General features: G+C 44.0%; 1 protein-coding gene across 1 annotated transcript in view; it reads right to left on the reverse strand.

Moving 5' to 3' along the window:
• The window catches only part of EHBP1L1 (EH domain binding protein 1 like 1), a 539,613-nt gene extending 513,985 nt beyond the window's left edge, over positions 1-25,628 (reverse strand). The window contains 1 exon segment of the mRNA XM_082271174.1: positions 25,510-25,628. Coding sequence (XP_082127300.1) covers positions 25,510-25,613 — 104 coding nt within the window. The 5' untranslated portion in view covers positions 25,614-25,628.
• Between the last annotated feature and the right edge of the window lie 248 nt (positions 25,629-25,876).

The following is a 25,876-nucleotide window of genomic DNA, read 5'->3' on the forward strand; positions in this document are numbered from 1 at the left end:
GTCAAGTGACGATGACTGATGGGGTGACAGGTGACGATGACTGATGGGGTGACAGGTGACGGTGATTGATGGGGTGACAGGTGACGGGCGATGGTCACTGATGGGTGACAGGTGACGGGCGATGGTGCATTGCTGATGGCAGTCTCTGGTGACCGGTGAACTTTAGGCTATGTTCACATGTGAGCGTAGTGATCACGGTCAGAATCACTGCGATTCTGCCCGTGATCCAGAAATCATTGCAAATTGCGGGACGCCTGTGCGTTGCCCGTGATTTGCAATAGCACCCCAAATGCTGTGCGATGTTGCTGCGATTTCCGCCTGCCGAATCGCGGTAACATTGCGCAAACAACGCATGACGCTCCAAAGAAACTCTTGTACCTTTTTTGGGCGTCATGCGATGTTTGCGCGATGTTACCGCGATTCGGCAGGTGGAAATGGCGGCAACATCGCACAGCGTTTGGGGTGCTATTGCAAATCAAGGGCAACGCACAGGCGTCCTGCGATTTGCAATGATTTCCGGATCGCGGGCAGAATCGCTGTGATTCTGCCTGCGATCGCTGCGCTCACATGTGAACGTTATGGGTGTCAATTTCTGGGCACTGATGAGGTGACTGTTGGGTGACAGGTGACATTGGGGGGGGCTGAGGACTGTGTGGGGACATTTATTAGTGTGATTTTACTTTTACAGGTACACAGAGCAGTAACTCAATGTTTCTAGCTCTTCTCTCCTCATACTGGAAACTGTATGAGGAGAGAAGAGCTAGTAACACTGAGTTACTGCTCTTTGTTTACATTTTCTGATCGGCTGTGAATGGATTCACAGCCGATCACATAGTAAACAGTCACTGTCAGTGACTGTTTACTACCGCCGGTGACAGCTGTGTTCCTACGGAACACAGTGCCACCGACATGACCGCGCTGCGCGCTCCCGATCGCGCATGCGCGGTCATCTAGTGGGCGCCTTCATTGTGATCGGCTGTGTCATTGGAACACAGCCGATCACGTGGGAAACAGCCACGCCCATTGGCTGTTTCCCCCCTGCCGGTGACGGGGGGTGTCCCGGGGACACCCCGACACCGGCAGTGCAGGGCGGCGCGCACGCGATCGCGCGCCTGCCCTGCTTAAAGTGCCGCCGTCATATGACGGCGGCCCAGGATAATGGTCGCTCCGCTCCGCCGTCATATGACGGCGGGCGGGCGGCAAGCGGTTAAAGACCACAACATACAGGGGTACACAATGTACGGTTAAAAGCAAACACACACACGCATCATGGGTTGAACTGGATGGACTTGTGTCTTTTTTCAACCTCACTAACTATGTAACTATGTAACTATGTAAGATCTCAAAGAACTGGAAGACTTTTGTAAGGAAGAATGGGCAAAGATACCTCAAACAAGAATTGAAAGACTCTTGGCTGGCTACAAAAAGCGTTTACAAGCTGTGATACTTGCCAAAGGGGGCAGTACAAGATATTAACTTTTGCAGACGCCATTTTTTTGTTTTCTGTAATTTTGAAAGTGTAAATGATGGAAATAAAATCTAACATTTGTTGACATATTATAAGAATGTCTAATCTGTAATTTGATGCCTTTTTGGAGATTTTTCCATCTTTCAGTGGCTTCTTTATGCACATTAATACAGATTTTTACCTGGGGTGCCCAAACTTTTGATCACCACTGTATCAGAATCCTGTATATTTCAATGGCACTCAATCACATCTAACAAAAAAAACAAAAAAATAAATAGGTCCTGCATGCTGCATTTGATGCAATTACAGGAAACACATGGAATGCATTTTAAATGTATTTGTCACATGTTTCTAAGTATTTAAATGCATGTACAGTGTTGAGACAGGTGTGATGATCCCTATACGCCCAATTCAATATGCCTAGAGGTGTTGTTTTGGAAGCCTGGGTGTGTTTAAATACCTAACAGAAAATCACATGGAGCCATACATTCCAAAGTTCCCAAAATGTAGGGATAATGATTGTTGGAAAATAGTTTAGGATCACAGTGCCTCAAAATAATACCATAAGTCAGCTGGTTGTTAATTCAATGAACTTTACTCTTTCTAGGACTAAAGCCAGCCATAGACATAGTTCAAATCGCAGACGGTTCAGCAGAAAGGGGTTTGCGATTCGAACAATGAATGGACAGGCTAAATGTACCCAAGTTGATTGATCAATTATTGGTAGCATTTTTTATAGTTGCTAGCAATAATCACTTTAATCTCCTAGCAGGGACAGCTTCCCCCCAACAGGAGAACACAATGGCTCCATGGGAGGGATTTCCTCATCAACACTTAAGCTGGGACAACACGTTCTGAATGTCAGGAGACATCGATCGGTTAAAAAAAATGGCTGACAATTGGCCTACGTGTATGTCGGTCTGTTCAGGCGGCTTCTGTCGGACGTACAGTACATGCTGAAAAACCAGCAGCCGACCGACTCCCAATCAGCGCTCTCAGCCAATGGCAGAGAGCGCTGATCATAGGGTTCTAGCGGAGGGGCTGTCCCCCTGTCAGAAAACAACAGCTTGGAGGGAGAGATTGCTGCATTAATGTTGGATTTTTTTAGTTACATAGTTAGTGAGGTTGAAAAAAGACATCCGTCCATCCAGTTCAACCTATGATATGTGTGTGTGTTTGCTGTTAACCGTACATTGTATACCCCTGTATGTTGTGGTCTTTAGGGTGCCCATCTAATAGTTTTTTGAAACTATCGATGCTCCCTGCTGATACGACTGCTTGTGGAAGAGAATTCCACATCCTTACTGCTCTTACAGTGAAGAACCCCCTACATACTTTAAGGTTAAACCGCCTTTCCTCTAGTTTTAGTGAGTGGCCACGTGTCTTATCGCATTCCCTTTCTCTGAATAGTTTGTTCCTTATGCTAGGGTCACCAGTACAGTATTTGTAAATTGATATCATATCCCCCCTCAATCGTCTCTTCTCCAGAGAGAATAAGTTCAGTGGTTGTAGTCTTTCCTCATAGCTGATGTCCTCCATTCCCCTATTTATTTTTGTTGCCCTTCTCTGGACTCTTTCCAGTTCCAGCACATCCTTCCTGAGGACCGGTGCCCAGACCTGGACAGCATACTCCAGATGTGGCCGGACCAGAGTCTTGTAGAGCGGGAGAATAATCTCTTTATTTCTGGAGTGAATCCCCTTTTTTATACATCCCATTCTGCTGGCTTTGCTTGCAGTGGCTTGGCATTGCATGCCACTGCCAAGCCTGTTGTCTACCAGTACCCCCAGGTCCTTTTCCATCCTAGACTCACCCAGAGGTACCCCCCCCCCCCCCCCAATGAGTAGCTTGCTTTCTGGTTTCTGGCACCCAAGTGCATTACTTTACATTTTTCAACATTGAACCTCATCTGCCATGTAGTTGCCCACCCCATTATTTTGTTCAGGTCCGCTTGTAAGGTTTCCACATCCTGCCCAGAAGATATTGGCCTGCTTAGTTTAGTATCATCCGCAAATACTGATATTTTACTCGATATGCCCTCCTCTAGATAATTTATGAATAAATTAAACAGGATTGGTCCCAGGACAGAACCCTGGGGGACCCCACATTCCACACCTCCCAATCCGAGTACTCCCCATTAATCACCACCCTTTGCACTCTCCCCTGGAGCCAGTTTTCTATCCAGGTACTCCCCTTATGGTCCATACCTAACTTCCTTAGTTTGAACAGTAAGCGTTTGTGGGGAACGGCGTCAAAGGCCTTTGCAAAGTCCAGATACACCACATCCACAGGCTTTCCTTTATCTAGGTGGCAGGTCACTTCATCGTAGAAGCTTAAAAGATTGGTTTGGCAAGAACGATTTTTCATGAATCCATGCTGATTACTACTAATAATACCGTTTTCTTTACTAAAGTCTTGTATGTGGTCCCTTAACATCCCCTCCACAATCTTGCAGACTACTGATGTTAGGCTGACCGGCCTATAGTTACCCGGGATATATCTCGGCCCTTTTTTAAATATTGGTACCACATTGGCTTTTTTCCAATCAGCTGGCACCATACCGTTTGTAAACTATCCTCAAAGATCAAGAATAATGGTCTGGCAATCACCTGGTTGAGCTCTTTAAGAACCCTCGGGTGCAAGCCATCCGGTCCCGGTGATTTATTTATGTTAAGTTTCTCTAGTTTAGTTTTAAGTCTATCTTCTGTTAGCCATGGCGGTATTTCCTGAGGTGTGTTGTTTAGTTCGGCCTTACAAGCGGGGTTCGTGTAGCCCCCCGATTCCTTTGTGAAGACTGAAGAAAAGAAATTATTTAACACTTCCGCCTTTTCTCTGTCCTCAGTGGCCATATTTCCTTTGTCATCTTTTATGGGGCCAATGTGTTCTGGCCTCGCTTTCTTACTGTTTATATACTTAAAGAATTTCTTGGGGTTCTTTTTACTCTCTTCCGCTATATGTCTCTCGTGTTCTATTTTAGCCGCCCTGATTTCGTCTTTGCACGAAAAAAACTGTAGTGTGTACCAGTCTTTACTGTGCTGATGGAGGAATCAAGCAATTTTCTTTCCTGCAACCCAAGCTAGGTACACACTGGAAAAAAACTGAGAGGTTGCCGACCGTTTAAACACATCCGATGTTAGTGTGGCGATCACATTGTGCTATTGTATTCTGACAGCGGGACATCCCCCATGCCAGAACAAACTGATCATTGCCCATCGCCAATGGGTAATCAGATGTTGGTTTTCCAGCATGCTCGTCTGACAGAAGCCTGTTGTGAGAATGTCAGCCTGTTTCTGTTGAACCAGCCAATAACAGTCAATATTTGGCCCGTGTGTACCAGCCCTAAAGCTAGCCATCCATCCTGATCAGAATTGCATTCAAACAGTTACAACACTCATGTCTGCTTGAATACCCGAACAGTGACTGCATCTGATAGGACATAAAAAATGAGACCCCACTTTCTTCAACTATATCACAGAGGACTCACCTCCAAGAAGTTCCTAAAACAAAAATGAAAACTGGTGCTGATTCATGTTATAACTTGCTTACATTCGCAAACCAATTTTGGGTGAACAAGCCCTTTTGAGGAGAATGTTTAGTGGTTTTGTACAATTTCTTTTAAATTGCATAAAAATTCAAAATAAGCAAGACATGGAGCCCTAAGCTTCTTTTCCTATGTTTTATTCTACCCCCTTTCACCTGTTGTAAAGTGTCTGTTGTGGACAGAGCTCAATAGCTCAAGCTGAACGAGTCAGAGGAGTAATTAATCCCTGGTTTTCTTGAAGGTTTGAATAAAACATAAATCACAAAAAGAGCAAGAAAGAAACAATCGTTCCTTATCCCACCCACTCAGCGCTTATGTAATGCAATCCTCAAAGGATCAAACTTTTACAACTAGCCAAACAGCCAGATGTAAATTCTCATGTGCCAATATTCCCAATAAAGCAGCCGCTATACTCAGATCATAACATATTAAAAGGTGCGTATAGGAGCCACAGCCCGCATAAACACTAGCAGCGCTAGAAAACAACCTCTAACCGGGTTGAGGGTATATGGCAAAACGGTGAATATAATAAAGCCAAAGTTCATAAGTCCATGGTGTTCTCAGGGTAAAGTCACACGAAAGATAGGGTGCATAGGAAACTTGTTATATAGTGTTGAACAAGACTTCTTTGCTGGTCACTCTGCAACTACCATATCCTTCACCTCACCACTGTGCTCCCCCCCTTGAGAGTGAACACGTACCCTTAACGCTAGGGTCTAGCGCTTTGTTCAACAGATGATCCTCCACTCGCAGATGGCGATCCCCTCAGGACTCCACTCCAACCAGTAGAGATATGAACAGCACCTCCTCCTCTCCTCTCACATAAAGGGGGACAAATAGGGACCCATAGTGTAATATGTACAAACAAGGCTTTACTAAAAGGTTAAAATCACACTCACATGAAATCGGATGTAGTCAAGCGAAACAAATATCCAAGGCACAAAACCCGGTCCTCCCGCTGCAAACATTGTCCCCACTGAGCCACACGGTACAGGTGATCCAGCCACCTGATCGCGATGTTGCCCGGACTCAATGGGCGTTATAACTGGGGATTCTCTGGGATGTCCTTAGTGTACAACTAAATGGCCGCGTGCTCACGCCCTGACGCGTTTCGTCGGCACTGGACTTCTACTGAGTGTATTATGTATTATTTTGTGGTGCCAAGTAATTTGTATGGAATTTGTTAATGATAGAAAGAAAGGCAGTAAAATGGATCACCTGCAGCAAGCAACATTTGATACCCCAGCAACAATGGATCCTTCCTAGTAACAATAGAGTCCCAACAGCCAGCATCAATAGATCCTCCAGGAGCAAGCAACAATAGACCCCCTCCCTCAATAGTAGATCCCTCCCAGCAAAATAAGACCCACCTCCAGCAACAATATATGCCCACACCAGGAACTATAGACTCCCCAGCAACAACAGGCCCCCCCCCCGGCAAAAATAGATTCCCCTCCCTCAACAAAAGATCCCCCAGCAGCCAGCATCATTAGGCCCTCCACCACCCCTTGCCATTACATACATTCAGTGCTGGAGATCCCGGAACTACGTTCTTGCTAAATAAAAGCCATGCTTATAATGCATTAAATACTTACTAAACAAAACAAATAAATATAAAACCTTCATTTTTAAAACATATGATCATAAAAAAATAAAAAATTGTAATTGTAACATGATTTTTCTTCCACTAATGCTACAATAATTTTATTGACAATAAATCTATCAATGAACATTCCAAACTGCAAAATACCTAATGGTTCAGCATGTTGATTAGAAGACAAGCTATAATGTAGGCAAGTGTAACTTGATACTGCAGCAAATAAAACCAGTGAAAATATAATAGCGTTAGGAACTTTTCAGCACTGGGGCCAGTGGTAAAGACAAATGCAAACAAGACAAATCCACCTGAAAGAACTCTAATATTTGTAGCATGGCAGAAAAATAACCCATCTAGAAAGTGACAAAGCAAAAAAGAGAGTAATCTTTATAATCAGAGACACTTAACAAATGAATGTCTGCCTAAAGCTCTATCAGTGATTACATGTGGAGACCTTATCAAAAGAATGGCCTCAGTTGGATAGGCAAAGGTCACTCACTACTTGTGTTCCTTCAAGTCAACAGCTAACAATGTTAGTTTTATGACTAGATTAGTGATAAAGTTTGCTTCTAATTTAACACAGGTGTATGTTATTTCAACATATTTTGCTTCTTACAAAGCAGTATTCACTACTAAGCAATATTATCTGATATCAAAACAAGCCAAACATATACAGGTCAGGGGAGGACCGGCTGGAGACCATAGGTGGAGATGCTCCACCATTCAGGACTGGACATGTTGTCAGTGACACAGGCTGAGCAATATATAGCTATCTCCTCCCTGTTCAGACCTGCAATCAACTTCTTTGTGGCTTTGAGCTGTGACCGAAGGCAGGTGAAGTCAGTGCTAGAAGAATGCAAACCCATGAAATGTGTTGTACTCATTTGTTAAAGAAAAGTGAATGATTAGGATTATTTGTGATGATGCATGGTACTTTATTATTTGATTTAGGTGAGTCCATACCATTTTCAAAAAGATGCCGTTATCTTGTTTATACTTTAAAGCAATGTTTTTTTTAAAAATCTGAGTAGCAAATGCAGTATATTAAGGTGTATGGCACCGCCTGTATCGTTGGCTGTTCTTTATAATTTGGCCAATCACAAGCACTTAATGCACTGCAATAGCGCAGTGCAGTATGGGCTGCTCATCGGCGACAAACACGCGAACACCCAATGTTCAAATAGAACTTACGTTAGACTCGAACATTTAGCCCATCCCTACTCATTACACTTAAAGCGGTATTAATCTGGTTTATGCCATTATGTGCAAAAACTTTTTTAACCAACCCTCGTATAAATATGAAAAGTTGCTTTACAATAAACCAGGTTCTTTAAAAACACCACCACCTTCTACTATGGATACCAATGCCCGCAGAGCTGCAGCACAGTTTTGTGCGGTATATTGTTTAAAGTAATGCTAAAGTCTCATTTTTTTTTTTCTATTTAAATAACAAACATGTTATACTTACCTCCTCAGCACAGATTCTCCTCTTCCCAGGTCCCTGGCTGAAACTCCTGGCCTTTTTTTCCTGTTGAGTGCCTCCACAGCAAGCAGCTTGCTATGGGGGCACCTAAACCAAGCTGCAGCTCTGTGTATCCATTCAGACAAGGAGCTGCTGTTTGGCCCCACCCCCTCTCTCACCTGACTGAGTTTGATTGGCTGTGTCTCAGCCAATCAGGAGAGAGAGTCCCAGATAGCTGAGGCACTCGTGGACATCGTTGGATAGAGATGGGGTTCAGGTAAGTATTTGGGGGGCTGAGGGGGGCTGCTGCACACAGAAGGCTTTTTATCTCAAAGCATAGAATGTTAGTGATCATTGGTCATTTACCAGATTTTGCAGAGTAGCTGGTATAACCAGGGCCGGTGCTTCCACTAGGCAAACTAGGCAGCCGCCTAGGGCGCATTGCCACCTAGGGGCCCAGCCAGGAGTCGGCACTCTCTCTCCATTATGAATGATTATTGTGAGCTGAGGGGAGAGGTGGCGGTAGGGGAGGAAGAAGGGAAAGAGAAAGATGCCAGGTGTCTTGGGCAGTGGCGGAACTATCAGGCCCTGGCTTTCCACCACTGTTGGAGGGGCCCCAAGAGGCAGGAATGGAGCCCACCAGAGTGCTGCCTGCATGATGATCCTCTTCAGCTGGAGCTGAACGGCCTTAACCCCAGGCAGGAAGTGACTCTCTGCACTGAGCTGGTAGGCAGCCGTTCATTTCCCTGGGTAGGTATTAAGCAGGGAGCGGAGGAGAGCTGAACCTGAGCCGGAGCTCGGCACTGGAGGGCGGAACCTTTACTGGGGCAGAAGCGACGAGGTACCGGAATAGTCTGAGGAGGTTGGTGATAAAGGACATGCGGAGCTCTCTGACTGCTGCTTTTCCCTCAACCAGGAGCCGGTTGGAGCTGTGGTGAGCACTGTGGTCCAGGAGAGAAGCATCCTGGGAGAAGGAATCAGCAGGATCACTGTGAAGGAGGGCAGAGTGGGGGGCCACTCTCTTTATACCGCCCAGTTAGTGTCCCCAGAACAGGGGATCGGGGTCCCTGGGTGTTACATGGAGCGTCCCTGGTATGAAAGGGAATCGGGGTCACCAAGTGTGCCATGGGGAATCAGAGTCACCAGGTGTGACATGGAGGATAGGGGTCACCGGGTGTAACAGGAGTTCGGGGTCACCAGGTGTGCCATGAAGAATTGCGGTCCCTGGGTGTGCCATGGGGGATTGGGGTCCCCAAGTGTGACACGGAGGAACATCAGGGTCCCCAGGTGTGACATGGAGGAACATCAGGGTCCCCAACTGTAAAATGGAAAAACATCAGGGTCTGACATAGAGGAACATTGGGGTCACTGAGTATGACAGCATGACATGGAGGAACACGGGGGTCCCTGGGTGTGACATGGAGGAACATCAGGGTCAGTGGGTATGACAGCATGACATGGAGGTATATTGGAGTCCAAGGGTGTGACATGGAAAAACATCAAAGTCCCTGGGTGTGACAAGGAGGGACGTTAGTGTCCCCGGGTGTGACATGGAGGAATATGGGGGGTCACTGGGTATAAAAGCATAACATGGAGGAACCATCGGATCAGGGTCACTGGGTATGACATAGGGAGTTTTTAACCCCTTTCCTTTTTTTTTTTTTTTTTTTTGGGGGGGGGGGGGGATGCAAGTAGCTGGTCCTGCCTAGGGCGTAGAATAGTCTAGTACCGGCCCTGGGTATAACACTAGCCTGGCTTACATGAAACACGTTATTAGATACAATCAGTTTTGCGTTTTATACTTTTTTTAGTATAGAAATTGTTACACACCGAATCCTTTTTCTCTACATCTCTACAGTATAAATAATCTGGCGGATCTGTCCTGCTTGTCAGCCTGCCTGTCCAGCCCACCCCTAAACAATGTACTCACTGATGTCCACTGAAAGTACATGCATGCCACTTCTAAATATAAGGTACACCTCAATACATCATGGTCTATAACTATGATGCTGCAGACTAACCAGATAACAGGGCAGGCAGTGTGTTCTCTGAGCTGTCAGCAGTGTTAATTTTGACATCAAATTTCAATTTAGTTTTAGTTATAGTCTTTTGACTAAAATGCCATTTTATTTTTAGTTGTATTTTAGTAGACTAAAATCTCCAGTACATTTTAGTTGTCTAAAATTGAATGGGTTTAGTTCAATTTGAATGCATTATTTAGGCATTTCTTTAGAATTGCCAAACTCATTATATACTTCTGGAGTAAAAATCGAATAACATGTTATTATTTCTGGTATTAAGGGTTGAACATGCACTAGAGACACAGATTTAGCCATTGTGATATATAACGTCTTTATAAATAAAACCAAGTTTCATAAACAAATATATTGTTTTTTGTAATGCTATTGCACATTTTACCTGAATATATTACCGACAATAAATATTAACAAAAAAAAAAAATAAGAAAAGCCTTTTCTGTCATATTTACTTGCACTGCGCATGGTAAGGAGGCACCGAGGGAGAGGAAATCATTGCGGCAGGTTGGTGAATATTGATGAAAACATGTTTTCCTTTATAATCACATTTCCTGTGTTGTAGTAAAAATGGTATCAGGGAATATAACTGAAGTAATACACTTATGTTCTCTCCAACTGAGCACCGCAGCAGGCCATGATTTACAACTAGGTTCACACAAGAGACTTCTTTAGCCTGTGTACAGTAAAATGCTGCCGTGCTGTTCTGTCGAGTGAAATCTAATGTTCAGCAAGTGGAAAGGCAGGATCCATGTCTGAAAAGAATGACCTACTATACATGTCTCTCTTTAGGCCCTGTTCACACCTGAGCATTTTTCAGCTCGTAAAATGCTCATCTCTAAAGTCTCAAAACGCCCAACAAGCAAAATCCCATTCATTTCACTGACCCCTGTTCACATATGATTGTTTTGTCGCCTGAAGCAAAACTCATGAAACTCAAAAAAGTACATGAGCTTCTTTTTTGGCTGATTACAGGCATTTTAGTTAGATGTCAATGCCTGCCTCCAAACACCTGCAAAAAACGCCTGAAAAACCGACTGAAAAAAGCCCAAAAAAACGCCTGAAAACAATATGCTCAGGTGTGAATGGAGCCTAATGCCTCGTACACACGCATCGATTATTGGCCGGGAATTTTCGGCCAACGTCCGATCGGCTTGTTAGTATGATGCTTTCGACAACCGACTCCGACTTTTCGGCCGAAAAAAATCTGGTGTGCAGGCTATAAAATTTTTGTTGGCCGTCAACACAACGGCCGATTTTCCGTCAATCAGTACAGATTTCGACAGACAAAAATCTGATGAGCAAGACTGGGCATGCTCAGAGAAGAAAAAACACACGGAAAGTAAACCAGCACATGACATCACTTCTGAAGTAGATTTTTGTTGGCCGAGAAAATTTGTGTGCAGTCTAGAGCACATTCCAACCAACACAACACAACTTGGACAAAAGACGGCCGATCGGTCGGCCGATAATCGTTGCATGTGTACGAGGCATTACTCTTTGTGAAATTAGGACATATGCAGCATTAAGGCTCCATTCACACCTGAGAGTATCATTTTCAGGCATTTTTTCAGGTGTTTAGAGGCAGACATTGACATCCAATAAAAACGCTTGTAATCTGCCAAAAAAGAAGCTCATGTACTTTTTTGAGCTTCAGGCGTTATGCTTCATGTGACAAATGCTCATATGTGAACAGGGGCCATTGAAATTAATGGTTTTTTACTTGTTGGGCGTTCTGTGATTTCAGAGATGAGTTTTTTACAAGCTGAAAAACGTTCAGGTGTGAACAGGGCCTTAAAGATGAACTCAAGGCAGATAATAAAGACACGTATTATTGCAGCTTTGTATTGATTGTTACCTCATTAAAGCTGAATTCTGGGGTCATTAAATATTTTCTAAATACAAAAGTGGTGTAATCTTACTTCAGTCCTGTATATTTCTTCTAGATCTGTGCAGTAATCTAGTGTGAAACTGCAGAGCTTCCTGTAATAGACCGCTCACTGCTGCTCTATCAATTTTTGCAGGGTTGCTGGTCTTGTCTCCACCTCCTCCTGTTGTTTACTGTAGGCATCCTGTAGTGGGTGGAGTCTGATGGGCCCCTCCCGCAGCTCTACTCTCTGCACAGCCGTAGTAGAAAACGGTCACAATGTCAACACTTTGTTACAAAAAAAAAAAGTAATAACTGGGTTTGTAAAGGCATTTGATGCACACAAAGTGGATTCATATCCTTTGTGGCCATTGAGAAATACATTAAAATCAAAGTCTTTGTGACTGGAGTTCATCATTAAATGTATATTTCTAAATGTCAGCAAAGTAAGTACCAGGATTTTAGCTGGTGTCAGCCCTCTACAATCCCTGTACAGTAGAGCTGCTGCAGTACAAGGAGTGTGTGGATAGAAGGAGTAAAGTAAAAGAGAGATGAGCTTATCAGTGGGTTGCCTTCTCTATTTCATTGTCCAGTCACAGGTTGAGGGCAGAGAGGATACCTGTAAGTGAAAGTCAAATTCCAGCAAAGAAAGCTCTGCCCTGCCAGACAGGGCTCTATTGGGTGGTGTAGCAGTGTACATTTCAGGGTTGGATGGACAGAAATACAAATCCTTTGGCAGATAAAATTGCTCCCAAATTTGTATTTTCTCCTGTGGATTTAGCTGTTTTTCTGGAGTCCATCTTGAACGATTTGACCTTCGGAAGATTTTGTCCCTTCATGACCAGGCTATTATTTGCGATAAGGCACTGCGTTACTTTACAATTTCGTGGTCATGCAACGCTGTACCCAAATAACATTTATGTCATTTTCCCCCAAAACTAGAGCTTTCCTTTGGTGGTATTTGATCACCTCTGCGGTTTTTTTTGTTTGTTTTTTTTTTGTGCTATAAACAAAAAAAGACCGACACGTTCAGCCCCCGTTCACATAGAGGCGACCTGTGAGGCGACCTGGTCGCCTCACAGGTCGCCGCAGGTCCCCTTCCATAGGGAAGCTGCGGACCCGTTCTAATAGGAGCGACACAAGTCGCTCCGACTTAGAAAAAGGGTCCGGAGCTTCTTTGGGGCGACCAGGAGGCGACCGCTATAGACTTCAATGTTATGAAGTCCATGGCGGCCGCTCCGAGGTTGCGGCGCGCTGCTCGCACCGCGATCTCGGAGGTCGCCACCCGAAGTCGGATCGCCCCTATGTGAACGGGGGCTTAAAAAAAAAAAAAACAATATTTTTTACTTTCTGCTATACAACATATCCAATAGAAAAAAATAATAAATAAAAACAATGTGATATATATATTTTTATTTATTTATGTATTTTTACTAGTAAGGCTCCGTTCACATGTAGGCGTTTTGGGGCGTTTTTGGGGAGTTTTTCTGCTCTAGGATCAGCTCTCAAAAGGCCCAACAAGACAAATCCTATTCATTTCAATGGCCCCTGTTCACATCTGAATGTTTTGACGCTGTGAGCAAAATGCCCAACGCTCAAAAAAGTACATGAGCTTCTTTTTGGGCAGATTACAGGCGTTTTCCATTGGTCCCTATTCAATCTAAAAACGCCTGCATAAAAAACGCCTGTAAAAACGCCTGTAAATCGCGGTAAAAAACGCGCAAAAACGCTATGCTCAGGTGTGAATGTAGCCTTATAGTGGTGATCAGCGACCTATAGCAGGACTGCCATATTGCGGTGGACAATCTGACACTAACTGATGCTGACTGGGAACCAGTCACACTAATACAGTGATCAGTGCTAAAAATATGCACTGTCACTGTACTAATGACACAGACTGGGAAGGGGTTAAACATAGGGTGATCAAAGGGTTAAATGTGTGCCTAGCCAGTGTTTTGGTGTAAACTGTATGCTGCTTACTAAGGGAAGTAATGGACAGAGCCCTGCCTTGTTTACATTCTTGTGCATCTTCCTGACAATGGGCGGGTGCCAACGCCATGTCATCCATTGGTCAACACCTGCTGATCGGCATCTGCTGTGTCCAATCACGCATGCACCCCCTACACGGAAATGCCTGATCATGTACCTAGTATGTGATCCAGTGCAGAAGAGCCACCTTGTCACCGAATATCTGTGTTATACGGTCGGCAAGCAGTTAAAGTAGAACTAAACCATCAATTTACTGTTTGCCAAAGCAATAACAGGCAAGCCATGCTTTGAATGATAACTGGCACAGTTGTCACAGTCAAACTGTCAAGCCATTAACTGTTTGGTGTCATAACTGATCAAATGTGCAGAACCATGGCAACTGCAGATCAAACAGAGACTAAAGCCCCGTACACACGTAGCGATTGTCGGCCGTAAACATTCGGCCTTGAACGATCGGCCGATTGTCGGCTTGTTAGTATGATGCTTCCGACAACCGATAGCGACTTTTCGGCCGAACAGAATCAGTTGTGCAGGCATTAAAATTTTTGTTGGCCAACACCAGAACAGCCGATTGTTCGCCAGTCAGTACAGAATTCGGCCGACAAACAGCCGATTAGCAAGACTGGGCATGCTCAGAAAAGAAAAAACACACAGAAAGTTAACCATCACATGACATCACTTCTGCAGTCGGCTGTTGTTGGCCGACAAAATTCGTGTGCAGTCTTTTGCAGTTTTCAACAGACACGACAGCCCTGGACAAAAGACGGCCAATCGTTCGGCCGACATTCGGTACATGTGTACGAGGCTTAAGATTGCAGCTTCCTTGGCTGTAAAACATGGGAGGGCTTTAGTTCCGCTTTAAAGCTGAATTTATCCACTTTGTAAGATGTGCTTGCATACTATGAGTTAAGTCCAATTATTATTTACATCTGACAGTTTTACGGAACTCTCTGACATAGCTCCCAACTGTCCATAATTTAAAGGCAATGTCCCTGATTTGGAGCAAAGTCCCTCTCTCCCTCTTTCCTCCTCATTTGTCCCTTATTTTGGTCTGATCTACAGTGGGGAAAATAATTTGATCCCCTGCAGCTTTTATAACTTACAAAAGAAATGAAGGGTCTATAATTTTTATTATAGGTGTATTTAAAATGATAGAGACAGAATATCAACCAAAAAAAAAAACGCATAAAAAAAATGCTATAAACGAAGTTGCAGTTCAGTGAGTAAAATAAGTATTTGATCCCCAAGCAAAACATGACTTAGTACTTGGTGGAGAAACCTTGTTGGGAGCTCAGACTGGAGAGAAGCCATTTACTCACACAAAGCTGTTGTGCCCTTAGCTGCCCATTCACAGAAGCCTTTGTATTTTGTGAATGTGTTCCTCTAAAACAATAGCATAGTAGCATCTGCATGTGACTGCAGCTGAAAGAGCTGATACAAGAAGGTTAGAGCTCAGGAAATGTAAGTATAGCTATCCTCCTGGAGCTCAATAAAACTGATAAATGTGAATAAAAGAGATAAATACAGTGGGTACGGAAAGTATTCAGACCCCCTTAAATTTTTCACTCTTTGTTATATTGCAGCCATTTGCTAAAATCATTTAGGTTCATTCTTCTTCCTCATGAATGTACACATAGCACCCCATACTGACAGAAAAACACAGAATTGTTGACATTGTTGCAGATTTATTAAAAAAAAAAAACGGAAATATCACATGGTCCTAAGTATTCAGACCCTTTGCTCAGTATTTAGTACAAGCCCCCTTTTGATCTAATACAGCCAGGAGTCTTTTTGGGAAAGATGCAACAAGTCTTTCACACCTGGATTTGGGGATCCTCTGCCATTCCTCCTTGCAGATCCTCTCCAGTTCTGTCAGGTTGGATGGTAAACGTTGGTGGACAGCCATTTTTAGGTCTCTCCAGAGATGCTCAATTGGGTTTAAGTCAGGGCTCTGGCTGGGCCATTCAAGAACAGTCACGGAGTTGTTGTGAAGCCAGTCCTTCGTTATTTTAGCTGTGTGCTTAGGGTCATTGTCTTGTTGGAAGGTAAACCTTCGGCCCAGTCTGAGGTCCAGAGCACTCTGGAGAAGGTTTTTGTCCAGGATATCCCTGTACTTGGCCGCATTCATCTTTCCCTCGATTGCAACCAGTCGTCCTGTCCCTGCAGCTGAAAAACACCCCCACAGCATGATGCTGCCACCACCATGCTTCACTGTTGGGACTGTATTGGACAGGTGATGAGCAGTGCCTGGTTTTCTCCACACATACCGCTTAGAATTAAGGCCAAAAAGTTCTATTTTGGTCTCATCAGACCAGAGAATCTTATTTCTCACCATCTTGGAGTCCTTCAGGTGTTTTTTAGCAAACTCCATGCAGGCTTTCATGTGTCTTACACTGAGGAGAGGCTTCCGTTGGGCCACTCTGACATAAAGTCCCGACTGGTGGAGGGCTGCAGTGATGGTTGACTTTCTACAACTTTCTCCCATCTCCTGACTGCATCTCTGGAGCTCAGCCACAGTGATCTTTGGGTTCTTCTTTACCTCTCTCACCAAGGCTCTTCTCCCCCGATAGCTCAGTTTGGCCAGACGGCCAGCTCTAGGAAGGGTTCTGGTCATCCCAAACATCTTCCATTTGAGGATTATGGAGGCCACTGTGCTCTTAGGAACCTTAAGTGCAGCAGAAATCTTTTTGTAACCTTGCCCAGATCTGTGCCTTGCCACAATTCTGTCTCTGAGCTCTTCAGGCAGTTCCTTTGACCTCATGATTCTCATTTGCTCTGACATGCATTGTTATCTGGAAGGTCTTATATAGACAGGTGCGTGGCTTTCCTAATCAAGTCCAATCAGTATAATCAAACACAGCTGGACTCAAATGAAGGTGTAGAACCATCTCAAGGATGATCAGAAGAAATGGAAAGCACCTGAGTTAAATATATGAGTGTCACAACAAAGGGTCTGAATACTTAGGACCATGTGATATTTCAGTTTTTCTTTTTTAATAAATCTGCAACAATGTCAACAATTCTGTGTTTTTCTGTCAGTATGGGGTGCTATGTGTACATTCATGAGAAGAAGAATGATTTTAGCAAATGGCTGCAATATAACAAAGAGTGAAAAATTTAAGGGGGTCTGAATACTTTCCGTACCCACTGTATATGAGAAGACATGCACCTTGAGACAGTGGTCCTATTTTGTCAGTTAGAATGGAATGGTATTTATTGTAGTCACACACTCAGTAAGCAAGTTACCATGCAAAATCTTTAAAAACTGTCTTCTAAAGTAGACCGGCCTTTGAGCATGCTTGGATGTTGACTGATTGAAGGACATTCTAAATAAAGTCACAAATGCTTGGTACAGGTCACTGTAACTGTGCTGCTCTGTGCAAATGAAGCAGACCATATCCGAACATCTCGTGATCAATGGACAGGCAAAGGCTGGCTTTGGGATCAGGAGACTTTCAAAACACTGTTCTACAATTCTCTGTACACTGTGCTACAATTACCCTTCTTGTGGCCACTGCTATTAGACCAGAAACAGCTGTACAACTGCCAGAAATTGTAGGAAACTTCCATAATGTCCAAATGTCACAAAAAAGAAGCACTTGATGACACGCCTGTGCCCTCAGGCCTTTATGGGTCACCCCTATAAGTGTCACTTACTAAAAGGGGACAATATAATTCAGTGTTAAACATTGCACAGAAGAAATTTTTATAGACACTGTGTACGATCATAAAAGACATCATCCATGTAAAATTCCTTCCAAATGAAGGACTGTCACAGTTCAGGCCATTTTCAGGGACCCCACAGCTACAGCGCCACATTATGCACTGCTCAAAAAAATTAAAGGAACACTTTTTAATCAGAGTATAGCATCAAGTCAATGGAATTCCTGGGATATTTATCTGGACAGTTAAGTAGCAGAGGGGGTTGTTAATCAGTTTCAGCTGCTTTGGTGTTAATGAAATTAACAGGTGCACAAGATGGGCAACAATTAGTCAACCTCCAAAGCAGGAATGGTTTCACAGGTCGGGGCCAATGAGAATTTTTGTTCCCTACTAATCTTTTCTGACTGTTTTTCACTAGTTGTGCATTTGGCTAAGGTCAGTGTCACTACTGGTAGCATGAGGCGATACCTGGACCCTATAGAGGTTGCACAGGCAGTCCAACTCTTCCAGGATGGCACATCAATACGTGCCATTGCCAGAAGGTTTACTGTGTCTTCCAGCACAGTCAGAAGAGCACGGAGGAGATTCCAGGAGACAGGCAGTTACTGTAGGACAGGGACAGAGAAGGTCCTTAACCCGTCAGCAGGACCAGTATCTGCTGCTTTGTGCAAGAAGGAACAGGATGAGCACTGCCGGAGCCGTCCAATGACCTCCAGCAGGCCACCGGTGTGAATGACTCTGACCAAACAATCACAAACAGAGTTTATGAGGGTGGCCTGAGGGCCCGACATCCTATAGTGGGCCCTGTACTCACTGCCTGGCACCATGGAGCTTTATTGGCATTTGCAATTGAACAGTAAAATTGGCAGGTTTGCCACTGGTGCTCTATGCTTTTCACTGATGGAGGCAGGTTCACCCTGGGCTGTAAAAAATATATCTTTAATGACATTGAAATGAAGTATTGTGATAAAAAAAAAAAAACACGTGCAGTATAAATTAATAAAAATTCATAAAATTTAAATTGATGAGTCTAATAAATGAATATAAAAAAGGTGATAAAAAGATAATCTTCCACCACTGACTTGTGTGTCCACCACCACACGAAATGCCTGCTTACCAGAAGAATAAACCCAAATGGGTTGAACACGCCAAAAAATGGATAAGTAATAGATGACCAATGGACCTCTCCACTGTGCTCATAAATGATAGTTCAACCTGGCATCAGATGATCAGAGCCAAGTTGAACTGCCAAGAGATGCCAAGTTGAACTATCCTTTATGAGCACAGTGGAGAGAGGTCCATTGGTCATCTATTACTTATCCATTTTTTGGCGTGTTTGACCCATTTGGGTTTATTCTTCTGGTAAGCAGGCATTTCGTGTGGTGGTGGACACACAAGTCAGTGGTGGAAGATTATCTTTTTATCACCTTTTTTATATTCATTTATTGGACTCATCAATTTAAATTTTATGAATTATTATTTATTTATACTGCACTTGGTGTTTTTTAACACAATACTTAATTTCAATGTCAATTAAGATAATATAAATATAAAAGCTTTTAGCTTTTATATTTATATCTGGTGTTATCGCACTGTAGGTTGCAGCTTCTTGTGGTGTTTAGCGCAGTTAGGTGTGTTTTTTATTATTGTTAGGTTCACCCTGAGCACGTGTGACAGACGTGAAAGGATCTGGAGAAGCTGTGGAAAACGGTATGCTGTCTGTAACCTCGTTCAGCATGACCGGTTTGGTGGTGGGTCAGTGATGGTCTGGGGAGGCATTTCCATGGATGGACACACAGTCCTCTACAGGCTAGACAATGGCACCCTGGCTGCCATTAGGTATCCGGATAAAATCCTTGGACCTATTGTCAGACCCTACACTGGTGCAGGGGGTCCTGGGTTCCTCCTGGTGCATGACAATGCCCGGCCTCATGTGGGGAGAGTATGTAGCCAGTTCCTGGAGGATGCAGGAATTGATACCATTGAACCAGAGGTCGCCTGACCTAAATCCATTAGAACACCTCTGGGACAATATGTTTCTGTCCATCCAACCTCGCCAGGTTACACCTCAGGACTAGCCTGCTGCATCATTTTTTCACTTTGATTTTCGGGGTGTCTTTGAATTCAGCCCTCTGTAGGTTAACCACTTAAGCCCCGGAAGATTTTACCCCCTTCCTGACCAGGGCCTATTTTGCGATTCGGCACTGCGTGACTTTAACGGACAATTGCGCAGTCGTGCGACGCTGTACCTAAACAAATTTGACGTCCTTTTTTTCCCACAAACAGAGCTTTCTTTTGGTGGTATTTGATCACCTGTGCGATTTTTTAATCATGCGCTATAAACAAAAAAAGAGCGTCAATTTTGCAAAAATAACAATATTTTCCACATTTTTTTATATGAAATTCCCCCCCAAAAAAATGTAAAAATCAAATTTTTTTTAACATTTTAGGCCAATTTGTTTTCTGCTACATATTTTTGGTAAAAAAAAAAAAAAAAAAATCGCAAAAAGTGTATTTTGATTGGTTTGCGCAAAAGTTACTGCGTTTACTAACTAAGGGAAAGATTTTTGTCATTTTTGTTGTTTTTTTTTTTAACGCATAATGGCAGCAATCTGCGATTTTTTTTTTGCGGTACTGCGACATTGGGGCGGACAGATCGGACCCTTGACTGACATTTTTGACACTTTTGGGGTTACCAGTGACATTACTACAGTAATCAGTGCTATACATATGCACTGTTACTGTAAAAATGACACTGGAAGTGAAGGGGTTAACTTTTTTTTAGAGGGAGGGGTTAAGTGTGTCCCTGGGGGTGTGTTTCTAACTGTGATTGGCTGTGGCTTGAGCTGTAAGAACAGAGATCAATGGTCCTACATAGTAGAACCGTATGATCACCATTCTTACACAGGGGAGAATGACAGGCGGCTTTGTTTACATTGGCCGCCTGCCTTTCTCCCGGTGTAACGGACGATCGCGAGTGCCCGGCGGACATCAGGTCCGCCAGGCACACGCGGGGGGGGGGGTCCGTGACCGAGCAGGAGCGCGCATTCGGCGGCGCGCGCTCGCTCCCCAGAGCCTCACAGGCATGATATTTTTCCCCATTGAGATCTGATGTGTTTTCAAAGTGTTCCTTTAATTTTTTGAGCAGTGTACAATGAAATCTGCGGTGCTCCCTATACCATGTCACTGTTACAATACATCTTGTAGTAGGGGACACAGAAAAACATGAAAAATACCCAGATAACAAAACCAATCCTATAAAGCAGAGACATCTTTGCGCAGCCCAAACATTATGTGTTACAAAGGAAAGAAAACGTACGTCATATAGCAGTGAATATAGAATGTCAGCCTTTCTCAGCCAGGGTTCCATTTAACCCTATGGTCCTTTCAGATGTTTTTTAGGGGTACCTGAAGTAACTTCTGCCTCTGAGATTAGTAAGCACTGAAAACAAAGATGTTTTAGCTATCTGTAAACCTCTCCACACACGTTACAACCTGCCCATTGGATCCACTAACAAGTAAGTAGTGCAAAGGCCTGCCTGATTGTACAGAGAATAATTGAAAAGTTTAGGTAGGTCCTCATCTTACGTAGTTTTTGTAGATCGGAATTTGATTGTACAGTCAGATTGTAATGTGTGTAGTGAGCTTTAAAATAGAAGTAAACCCCAAAGGACTGCCTTATACAATGGCAATCCTAGTCCCATCCTATTAGCTTGAGAAACTAACACGTCTGTCTTCAGGATCCTCTATGTGTATGCTCTCGAAAATGTGTCAAAATACGTCTGGTGACGTCATCGCGCTACGTGAGCGCATTAGCCCTCATTCTTGTTCCTCCAGAGACTGGCCAGCTTCCTGGACCCAGCCAAGCAATGGTTGCTATGTTACCAGCGGGAGAACTGATCTGCTTCTCAGCAGACGAGGACTTACCAGTGCTTGTTTAATCTTATCTAATGTGAGTAGATAAAGTACCCCACTTTTACTGAATAAATTGTTCACAGTCCACACTTAGAGGGGCCTTTGTATCTCTCGTAAACCCCCAGAGATACTCACCTCCACCTTCTATCCATGCAGAGGTTACATCCCTCACTGGTCATTGCATCTTCTGCACAGTTGCAGGGTTTTCAGGATCCTGATTGGCCAGTGGGGAGGGGTGACGCCATCCTGCACATGCACACCAGAGTTTGTCATTCCAGCACAGCCAAAATGTGCCAGGAATGTGCGCATGCGCAGCTCATGCAGGCAGGTAAGTTTGTATTATTGCAGTAGACATAGCAATAAAAAGATGCCTGATCGCAGTTTTTGTAAAGTTACGGTTAGTTCCACTTTAAGGTCACCATACACTATACAATCTGATTGTACAACCTCCTTTAGATCTACCCTCAACTATGTAGTGCAAGGGCCTGCCTGACTGTACGATAATTAACTTGGTTTTTTAGGTGTGTCCTCCTATTACACAGTTTTGGAAAATCTAATTAGATTGTATAGTGAATGGCCATCTTTTGGCTCACCATACACACTAAAATCTGATTGTACAATTTACTTTAGATCTACTAACAAGTATGTTGTGCAATGGTTTCCTTGGTTGGGTGCAGATTAGGTAGGTCCCCATATTACTTAATTTTGGCAGACTCACAGTTGTTTGCACAGAAATTGTACAGACAGATTGTAAAGTGGGTGGGGAGCCCAAGGCCGATCATACACTCTACAATCTGATTGTAAAATCTCCTTTGAATCTACTATCAACTATGTAGTGCAGGGGCCTGCTTGATTTGACACTACTTGAATAGATTGTTTAGATTTGTACTCATATTATGTAGTTTTGGTAAATCTAAAGCTGGCCATACACTATACAATCTGATTGTATAATCTCCTTTAGATTTACCAAAACAACACAATACCAGGCTATAAGCAATCCATTTAATTTGCATCATATCAAGTAGATCCTTGTACTACACAGCTGATGGTAGATCTAAAGGAGATTGTACAATCAGATTACATTTTTTATGGTCACCTTAAAGAGGAACTTTGGTTTTGTTGTAAAAAACTTGTACAGTCAGCAGCCACAAATATTGAACCTGCTGACTTTTAGAAGCCCAGGGATCCAGTGATGTTGTCAGGCTTCAGGCCCCCAGAGCGGCCATCTTGGACTTCCTGTTCTTTCACAGCCGGTGTTCTGCCGAAAACTCCAACGATGTTATTTCCGGTGAGTGTACAGCAGGAATAATTGGAGATTTTGAACACTTGGTGTTTTCACATTACAACGGCAGCCTACACACTTCGCTAGATGCTATAATTAGTAGAAATTGTTAGTCCGCCTGCTAGTAACCAAAAACATGGCCGCCACCAAGATGGCAACAACTAGCGGGTGTACTAACAATGTCCACTCATTATAGCATGTACCGGAGTGCAAAGGCTACCCGTGTTCTATGAAAACACCAAGTGGTCAAAATCTCCAATTATTCCAGGTGTACACTCACCGGAAATAACCTTGTTGGAGTTCTTGGCAAGTTGGAGTTTTCGGCAGAACACCGGCTCCCCCACTGTGCATGCGCATGATCGCTTGTTGCTTTTAGAGAGCCTTCTGGGACTGGGACATATCTCAGGAGGTTGAGGGTGGGCAGGGGGCATGCTAAGCTTACCTAATTCTTGCCAAGAATTGTGGAAATGGAAGCTGGCACCTATCAGAAGTCCCGTGTCCCATGTCCCGAAAAAAAAAAACACAAATGTTTTTTTTTTTCACCGTAGCAGGGGATGAGGAGGATAAGGGGAACTTTCACTTTTGAATGAAGGTCTGCTTTAACCACTTAAGCCCCGGAAGATTTTACCCCCATTCTGACCAGGGGGTTTTTTGCAATTTTTTTACTGCGTGACTTTAACGGACAATTGCGCGGTCATGCGACGCTGTACCTAAACGAATTTCACGTCCTTTTTTTCCCACAAACAGAGCTTTCTTTTGGTGGTATTTGATCACCTGTGCAATTTTTTGATCATGCGCTATAAACAAAAAAAGAGTGTAAATTTTGCAAAAAATAACAATATTTTTCACATTTTTTTATATGAAATTCCCCAAAAAAAATGTAAAAATCAAAATTTTTTAACATTTTTGGCCAATTTGTTTTATGCTACCTATGTTTGGTAAAAAAAAATTTGCAAAAAGCGTATTTTGATTGGTTTGCGCAAAAGCTATCGTGTTTACTAACAAAGGGAAAGATTTTTGTCATTTTTGGTGTTTTTTTTTAACGAGTAATGGCGGCGATCTGCAATTTTTTTTTGCGGGACTGCGACATTGCGGCGGACAGATCGGACCCTTGACTGACATTTTTGATACTTTTTGGGTTACCAGTGACATTACTGCAGTAATCAGTGCTAAAAATATGCACTGTTACTGTAAAAATGACACTGGCAGGGAAGGGGTTAACTGTATTGGAGAGGGAGGGGTTAAGTGTGTCCTAGGGGCGTGTTTCTAACTGTGATGGGATATGTCTCCTATTGTAAAAACAGAGATCAACGGTTCTACATAGTAGAACCGTCTGATCTCCATTTTTACACAGGGGAGAATGACAGGCGGCTTGTTTACATAAGCCGCCCGCCTTTCTCCCGCTCTACCGACAATTGTAGTGTGACCGGCGGACATCGGGTCCGCCGGTCACACGCGCGGACTCCTCCGTGAACGAGCCGCGGTGGGCGCGCGCCTCAGTGGGCGCGCGTTCGCCCGCTATTGGCTCACTAACCGGTCACAGGCTAGTGACGTATATATACGTCACTTTGCCTGGCTGGGGCTGACCGCCGCAGTATATCTACTTGCGGCGGTCGGCAAGCGGTTAAAGGAGGGATGCCTCTATGCCTCATTTCCACTGAGCGATACGGTTTGCTACGGTTCGGTACGGTAAACCTTGATCAGGCTTGCGTTTCCACCGCCATCAGTACCTCAACTCAACAGTACCTCAACAGTATAGCTCCACCCTGTTGGTACGGTACTAATGTGCTTGGTACCCCAACAAAAGGGTACCAAAAAAGTGGTACGGTTCGGATGAGGGTACCATTCACAACTTTTGATAATGGAAATGGCAAAGATTGCGTACCGAACCGTACCGAACCGCTCAGTGGAAAGGAGGCATTAATGAGCACAAATGTCAGGAGTGTTACTTTCAGTGGCCACCTGACTAAAATACAGTGAGCTGTACATATAAAAATTATTATCAGGGGTCCCCTGAGCCCAGAAAGTTATTTGAAGGATTTGTCTGTGTTGTAAAGGTTGAGAAAGGCTGACTAGAAGCAGTTGCTGCACAGGCTGACTAGAAGCAGTTGCTGCACAGGCTGACTAGAAGCAGTTGCTGCACAGGCTGACTAGAAGCAGTTGCTGCACAGGCTGACTAGAAGCAGTTGTTGCACAGGCTGACTAGAAGCAGTTGCTGCACAGGCTGACTAGAAGCAGTTGCTGCACAGGCTCACTAGAAGCAGTTGCTGCACAGGCTGACTAGAAGCAGTTGCTGCACAGGCTGACTAGAAGCAGTTGCTGCACAGGCTCACTAGAAGCAGTTGCTGCACAGGCTGACTAGAAGCAGTTGCTGCACAGGCTGACTAGAAGCAGTTGCTGCACAGGCTGACTAGAAGCAGTTGTTGCACAGGCTGACTAGAAGCAGTTGCTGCACAGGCTGACTAGAAGCAGTTGCTGCACAGGCTCACTAGAAGCAGTTGCTGCACAGGCTGACTAGAAGCAGTTGCTGCACAGGCTGACTAGAAGCAGTTGCTGCACAGGCTCACTAGAAGCAGTTGCTGCACAGGCTGACTAGAAGCAGTTGCTGCACAGGCTGACTAGAAGCAGTTGTTGCACAGCTCCACATACAGAGTACACCTCTCAGTCACACAGACAGATACTAGGTCTTCTCACCATTTCTGGGTGCACTCTAAGATGAGTTCTTGGTAAGAGGCCACAAACTGGAAGCGGGACGCCCTCTTCCCGGTGCGCTGCAGTCTTTTCCACACTGAAGTCATGGTGCTGTCTCTCTCTCTCTCTCTCTCTCTCCCTCTCCCTCTCTCTCTCAGTGACAGTCGGTCATGGTGATGTGTGAAGTCAGACTGTCTACTTGGCTGATGACTCAGGCGAGTTCTCTCTTCTTGCCTCTCCCTTCCTGTATGACTTCTCAGTGGCTGTTCATAATGCCATACACTGCATTCGTTTTCAAGGCTTCTTCTCTAAATAAACATCTCACACTGTTACTTTGTATATTCTGCAGGACTTTTCTGGGTCCTTCCTC

Source organism: Pelophylax lessonae, assembly GCF_965119305.1.
Source record: "Pelophylax lessonae genome assembly, chromosome: 10".
In the NCBI taxonomy this organism is placed as follows: Eukaryota; Metazoa; Chordata; class Amphibia; order Anura; family Ranidae; genus Pelophylax; species Pelophylax lessonae.